The 7684-nt window shown below is 42.7% G+C and overlaps 1 protein-coding gene across 1 annotated transcript; it reads left to right on the top strand.

Annotated features, from left to right (window-relative positions):
* The first annotated feature begins 4158 nt into the window (after positions 1-4158).
* Positions 4159-7684, top strand: LOC123111482 (protein DCL homolog, chloroplastic). Its single transcript, XM_044532281.1, has 3 exons — positions 4159-4505; positions 6579-6693; positions 7118-7684. Exons 1-3 carry the CDS (start codon positions 4267-4269, stop codon positions 7313-7315), a joined length of 552 nt encoding a protein of 183 aa, XP_044388216.1. The 5' UTR covers positions 4159-4266; the 3' UTR covers positions 7316-7684.

The following is a 7684-nucleotide window of genomic DNA, read 5'->3' as shown; positions in this document are numbered from 1 at the left end:
GAAAGTACCACCTGCAGCAGGGTCTAGAAGATCTAGAAACAAAGTTTAGTCCCGCATAGAAATTTTGTATAATAATCCATAAGCTTAAACCATGAGTGGGGCAATTTTTAATCATTAATTTCATTCTCTCCCAAGATTGTGCAACATGTTCATGCTCAAGTTGCTTAAAATTCATTATTTGGTTTCTAAGAGAGATAATCTTAGCAGGAGGAAAATGCCTGGCAATAAAAACATCCTTACACTTATCTCATGAATTAATATTATTGCGAGGCAAGGATGAAAACCAAGTTTTAGCACGATATCTTAGCTAGAACGGAAACAATTTCAACTTAATAATATCATCATCTACATCTTTTTCATTTGCATATCACATAATTCAATGAAAGTATTAAGATGGGATGCAACATCCTCATTAGGATTTCCCGAAAATTGTTCTTTCATAACAAGATTTAGCAAAGCAGCGTTAATATCATATGACTCTGCACTAGTGGCGGGGGGAGCAATTAGAGTACTAATAAAATCATTATTATTAGTATTTGAAAAGTGACACAACTTGGTATTTTCTTGATACATAGCGAGAAAGCAAGAAAACAAGCAAACAAAAATATTTTTGTGTTTGTTACCACCAGCAGTGGTAGTTACCTACAAATATGTACAAATGTTTCCTACAAGCAGTGGTAGTTACCACAATTTGCGTTTTGTATGTTGTATGTAGTATGTGTCGAAACCGTGAGTATGTTCGTGTAGTATGTAGTATATAACGATGATTAGGTAGTATATATACTAATTTTTAGGTAGTATGTACCATGTTTTGAGTATGCTCTTTTTTACGTACAAATATGTACGTATTTCACAAATATAACAAAAACTATGGGCTCATATGCAATTTTTTCATATAACTTGCTTTGAAATATTTTACATATAGTATATAAACATATTTAAAATAATAAAATATTATATATAGTACCACATGATAGTATATGACATATGTGGGGTAACTACCACCGGGTGGTAGGATGGATTTTCCCTATATATATATATATATATATATATATATATATATATATATATATATATATATATATATATATATATATATATGAGAAGTGGAGGAGATGAAAACAAGAGGTAAAAGCAAATAAAAGGGAAAATAAAGAGTAGAGCAAGTAGATGATAGTTTGTGTAGGTTTTGGTGATGTCTCCCCACGGCGCCAGAAATTCTTCCTGCTACTTGTGAGCTGTGTCAGAATTTTCCCCTCAGAGGAGAGGAGATGCAGTACAGTAGAGATAAGTATTTCCCTTAGCGAGAATCAAGGTTTATCGAACCAATAGGAGAATCATGCAAAGCCTCGTGAACATTACCTACACACACAAAAGCAAATACTTGCACCCATCGCGGGCAAGAGGGTTGTTAATCCCTTTGAACTTGTACCTTGCAAGGATTAAACCTTGTATAGATGGATAGATAAAATGTGAAATAAAATAAAGGTAAATAAATTGCAGCAAAGAAATTTTGCTTTTTATAATATGGTAAAAGTAGACCCGGGGGCTATAGTTTTCACTAGAGGCTTCTCTCTCGAACACATAGCATATGGTGGGTGAACAAATTACAGTTGGACAATTGATAGAAAAGCGCATAGGTATGACGTATTCACGGCAATGATCATGTATATAGGCATCACGCCTGAGACAAGTAGACCGACTCTTGCCTGCATCTACTAGTATTACTCCACCAATCAACCGCTACCCAGCATACATCTATGGAGTTCATGAAAAACAAAGTAACACCTTAAGCAAGATGACATGATGTAGACAAAGTAAACCCAATCAATATGAACAAACCTCATCGTTTTACCCTTAATGGCAACCATACAAATATGTGTCCTGTCCCCTTCTGTCACTGGAATGTAGAGCACCACAAGATTGAACCCATTACAAAGCACATCTCCCCTTGAAGATAAATCAATTTAGTTGGCCAGACCAAATGGATAGATCAGAGAGAAATATAAATCTATAACAATCATGCATAATAAAAGTTCAGAAAAGACTCAAATACTTTTAATGAATAATCTGATCATAAACCCATAAACACACCACAAAAAAAGATTACATCATATATAACTCCAAGAAGATCGAGGAGAACATGGTATTGATGATCAAACAGAGAGAAAAAGCAATGTAGCTACTAGCTATGGACCCGTAGGTCTGTAGTGAACTACTCACGCATCACCGGAAGGCAGCAAGGATGATGTAGAAGCCCTCCATTATCGATTCCCCCTTCGATAGAGTACCGAAAAAGGCCTCTAGGTGGGATCACGGAAGAACAGAAGCTTGCGGCAGCGGAAAAAGGGTTTCGGGTGGCTCTCTATTGGTTTTCCAATATTTGAGAGTTTATAGAAGTGGAACTAGGTCAGACGGAGCCTCCAGGGGGCCACAAGGTAATAGGGTGCACCCTGTTGCCTTGTCGTCTCCTTGTTCGTCCTTTGGTCCCCTCCTGCAGCTTCTAGGGTCTCTCTTGTCTAGAAAAAAATTGTCAAAAAGTTTCGTAGCGTTTGGACTCTGCTTTTCTGAAAAACAAAAAATAAGCAGAAAACAGCAACTGGCACCATGCACTGGATTAATAGGTTAGTCCCAAAAATAATATAAAATAGCACAAAAACATATAAAGTATCCAAGATTGATAATATAATAGTATGAAATAATAAAAAATTATAGATACATTGGAGATGTATCATGGACGTGTCGACCTTGTCGTCATGGCGGCGTGTCCTGGCCAACACTGAGCTGGCGACGTCATCGGCGCCGTCGTCAAATTTCTCCACCGTCGCGCCGATCTCCGCTGACATAGCGTCTTTCTTCTCCCGCAGGGCATGCAACCGCCATCGCGGGCGATGTGGTAGAACAGGAGCAGTGCCTTCTACTCATCCATATTTGTGATGGCGTTGTGGCTCGCCTAGTCACAACCAATTTTCTCCTCCCGCGAGCCAGTGCTCGTCAAGGAGCCGGAGGTTGTACCTCTGGTCGACCTGCGCCTGACGGAACACCGCTTCCTGCTCTTCCACCACCATGTCGGTGAAGTGCGCCTGCGCCTCGCCCGTGTTGATATCGGCATGGACCGGCGAGGGCGGTGGCGCCGACTCAGTCTTCGGTCACCTCTTCCATTGGTTCATCTGCGTCGCTACCCTCCGGAGAACTCATTGACAAGCCAACCGGTATCTGGCTGGCTTGGCAGGCCTGCTAGACGAGCGCAATGTCGGAGAGGTCCTACTTCTGTTCGCCGAAGAGGTTGTCCCACAGGGCTTTGGAGCTTGAGACCATGACGGATGTGATGCATACAGGAAATCATGAGCGGAGGTGTGATGTGGATGTTGTCGGGCATACCCATGTTTAAATAGCAGGCGGATGTCAGGCCAAGCGGTGGGGTGTTTAATATCGGTCGGTCGACAGTCGGTCGTATGTCGTTTGCATGTGGGCGCCACAATAGATTCCTCGGCAACCTCGCTTGGTTAATGGTGGGAGGCGGATGGACGGGTGTCATTTGAATGCAGAGAGAATGTGCGTGCACCGGGGCGGAACACGGACACACTCTCGGTTGGCACGCCGCTTCAATGCTGGCTCCAGTGAGAGTTCGTGTCCGATGTAGGCCGGCATGAATGTGGCCCTGACACTTTGGAGCGGCGTTGACCGCCATGAATATACGGCAACTACTTTGCGGGAGAAAGGTCGTGGGCGTGGGAGAGGGTTTTTAGGTGGGACCGAGATATCGGTTTGCTTCTGATTTACGAGAAAACGGACGTTCAGACCTGTTCATGAATGGATGGGTGCCGTGCTGGATGACATGTGATCCTGTTTGGTTCGACTGTTGATTTCTAAAAGCAGCTGAGAAAAATCTGCTGTGGAAAAACAACTGTGGAAAATCTGATGTGAAAAAGATATAGGTCATTTGGCAAGCCAGCTGATACAGCTTTTTTAGATTTTGGCCCGCGGCGGAATCAGATTTTCGAAAGCACGTCCTGGACTGCTTCCGCTTTTTGTTCAGATTTTGGCAGCGGATTTCTGAAATCTGATTCTGTTGGGTTTGCCCTTTGGTTTAGATTCTGTTGCGCGGCAGCGGAATCCATCGATAAAAGCTGAACCAAACAGGCCAACAAATGCTTGCTGGCGGTTTAAGATGCCCCGAGTCTCGAGAGAAAAAGCCCAGGCCCATGCTACCGATCTGTTGAAACCCCAAACAGGAAACCCTTTCTCGCCGTAGCTGAAGAAGCCATGGCCTTGGCCGCCGCCTTCGCTCGAGCGGCCACGCGCATCCTCCACGGCGGCTTCCCGCCGCACGCCACTTCTGCTGCACTCTACACCCGCAGCCGCCTGTTCTCCGACCTCCCCGCCGGCAACGAGTCCTCCGCTCCGGGGGCCGAGGAGGAGCAGTGGGAGGCGGCTGAGGCGGAGATCCTCCGCGAAGTTGGTCCCGTCGTGGAACTTGTCAAAGACATCCTCCATTCCAGGAGGTCAGTTGTTCGTTTCTCCTCTCGTTGCAATGAATAGGAAGCTCAAGTGGCAGACTCACGGATTTTTCAGTGCTGTGCACATTTGACTCGTAAGATTTTCATGCCATAATGGTTCGAGAAAAAAAAACATTGTAAAAGTATGTCAGCTAGGTAATCAGGATTTCCTGAGAAATTGTCAAACTGGACAATATTTTTCTAAAGAGAAATACACATGCATATCATCCGCAGCAAGGAGTATTAAGATAAATGTATGTGAATATTTCGGTAAGATGCAATTTTCCATTTCCTATATTACTGTGGTTATGTTTAAACAACTGGAATATGTAGGACCATCAAAGCATTCTGTGATGAAAAACGTATTGTTGGATCATCTCTATCTCTACTTACTTAAAAAAATATGTAAGGTTTCCTCTCCTTGCTTAAAAAAATACGTAAGTTTTCCTCTCCCATCGAACCTGCGTTTCGCTCGTACCTTCATCCTCCGTCAGACATCTTTGGTAATCCAATAAATAGCAATAAATTCATGGTTCGTAAGCACATAAGTATCATCCTTATCTTTGGTAACCCAATAAAGATCAATCACAAACACACATACCTATTTTGTCAGTTTAAGAAATATCAGAAAATATATGCTTTATAACTAAACCATAATATTATCTTGTTTTGCATCAAAATTTGTCCCGTATGGTCCTCTTATTTTGTTAAAAACATATTTGGACCCGTGGCAACGCACGGGCACATACCTAGTTCAGTTACATAACTACAGTACTGGAATGACTCTTTGATAGTTCAGTTCTCTTTATTAAGGAAGGGGATTTGATTGGGATTGGAGTACCCAAGAAGGTTGATATGGTTGATTGCATAAGGTGATATGCCCATATGGCTGGGTTGAGTTGCTTGTTCGATTTTTGTTTGACAATCACACGCCTTGAGACAGCGAGCGGTGGCTCTTCATTCAGCAGCGTCTGGCTTTGTCCTCCCGTAGATAGATGTGCGTCTTGTTTGTTGAGTTTGCCTTGTGGCGTGTGCAATGATTAACAGTCTAACGACTAGTCTTGACTAGTCGTGCAACTAGTCTAGTAGTCTCAATCTGATTGTCGACTAGCTTCTTCCTGTAGACTAGCTCGTTGAGTCAAGCGGTGGAGCGACTAGTCTAGACTTGTCTGGTTGTTTGAGTCCATCGACTCAATTTGGGAGGGATAAGTGAGCAGAGCTCAGCCCGCAGGAGGAAAAAAAAATTGCAACCCTACCTTTCCAGGCTCGCTCCACAATGAGCCGCCTCACCCGGGACCAGGCTGCTACCACTGCCCATTGCCCGCCACTGACGGCGTCGGCGGCCAGGAGCATTACAATGCTCTCCCTTGATTGTTGGTTCTGCTCCTCCCCTGGATCCACCCCTCTGCTGTTGAGCTCCTCCCCTTGCTGCTCTCCTATGCTGATGTGATCCTCCTCTGGATCAACTCAATTTTTATTGTATAATATATAGTATGTACTACTCCCTCCGTCCGGAAATACTTGTCATCAAAATTGATAAAAGGGGATGTATCCAGACGTATTTTAGTCCTAGATACATCTCTCTTTATCCATTTTGATGACAAGTATTTTCGGACGGAGGGAGTACATTACATACTAGCTATTAGTAGTTGATTACTGTAAGTTGAGTACTACAGTACCATGTCGACTAGTCACGATTAGTCTATGAGTCTCAACCTCGGCTCGACTCGTCGACTCCTCGACTCGTAATTCTTGGGCGTGTGTTGACGTGTGTCCATGAGTTGCGTGTGCCTTGTGTTGTTGGATGTTCATGAGTTTGCCTTGTGGGGTGTGTTGTTGTATGTCCATGAGTTTGCCTTGGGGCGTGAAAGTTGTAATTCCCAGCTCCGTGTAATGTTCATCTGATGGGGTGTGCTATATAGCTGTGAAGTCCTTGCGCCCCACCTTGTTTTAATCCAATGCAGGAAATCTTATGTAATAATATGTGTTGCTGTACTATAAAACTTGCAATTTGCAAGGATGTGCTGTTGTGTGCCTACGATCATATATCACATTTCTGATAGTGTTCTGTTATAACAGATATGGAGATGGTGCGTTTTTAAGTCCGGAAGATGAAAAGGTTGTGGTAGAAAAGGTTCTTGCTCACCACCCCCGTTCAGAAGACAAGATTGGTTGTGGACTTGATGCTATTATGGTGAGTTAGCATGATCGGTTCTCTTTACTAAGATAGACATGAGACCCTAGAACAAATCTATTTATTTATTTTTGCTTTGTTTCTTCATTGCCATGCTTGTATTGTTAAATATATTATCTTCAGAAATTTATCATGTGCTTGTTAGAATATCTCAGAACCTTAGTGTATGCAGTACTTTTAATTCCTTAGGAGGACCTCCATGAGCATAAGAATGGAACTGCAGTCTCGAGTCTCAACCATTCTCCTGTTTATTTGTCTAGAAATCTTATTATTTCTGTTGAGGCTCAATCTTGATAATGTGCAAGTTCACATTGCTCTGAACATATACTGGTACCTTGTGAGAGTAATCTTTTCACTGTGAACCTAGGAATATGTAAATTTTGTGGACATCTCCTAATCTGTGGCATGCTCATCGTGTTTGTAGGTTAACAGACATCCTGATTTCAAGAGTTCCAGATGCCTGTATGTGGTTAGAACAAATGGCGATTGGGCGGATTTCTCATACCGCAAGTGTCTCCGGGCGTACATCAAAGGGGCCTATCCATCCCATGCGGATAAGTTTATAAATAAACATCATCTAGTTCAGAGGCGGTCTCATCTTGGTCTACTTCCTCCAAAGTAGAAACTACCTATATAATGTTGCCATTTTCAGGTGGCTGGCACCAAAAATCTGTTTTGGTCCTGCTGCTTACTATCGACCCTCATGGTGCATTTTGCATGTAGAGCTGGTCGCACCGTCTCCTTTAGCCTATGTTTGGTATGTCAAGTGAATGAGGTCACTGTCCAAGCTCTCTTTGAAAGCAATGTGCAATATCCACTTTGTTGCTAAATTATCTGGCACTAAATCCTTAAACGGCTATATTCACGCGTATGTGTTATTCGTATCAATATTTCATGTGGGGTTAACTGTTAAAAGTGAGTCTTGACTCAGATTTTGACAGTTTGTATTACTGCCAAATTTCAAGCTCTGGCCTGCAGCCCACCAATCAAA

This window comes from Triticum aestivum, chromosome 5B (assembly GCF_018294505.1).
Source record: "Triticum aestivum cultivar Chinese Spring chromosome 5B, IWGSC CS RefSeq v2.1, whole genome shotgun sequence".
Lineage (NCBI taxonomy): Eukaryota > Viridiplantae > Streptophyta > Magnoliopsida > Poales > Poaceae > Triticum > Triticum aestivum.
Note: the sequence above shows the minus strand (reverse complement) of the source record. Positions and strands in the feature narration are given on the sequence as shown.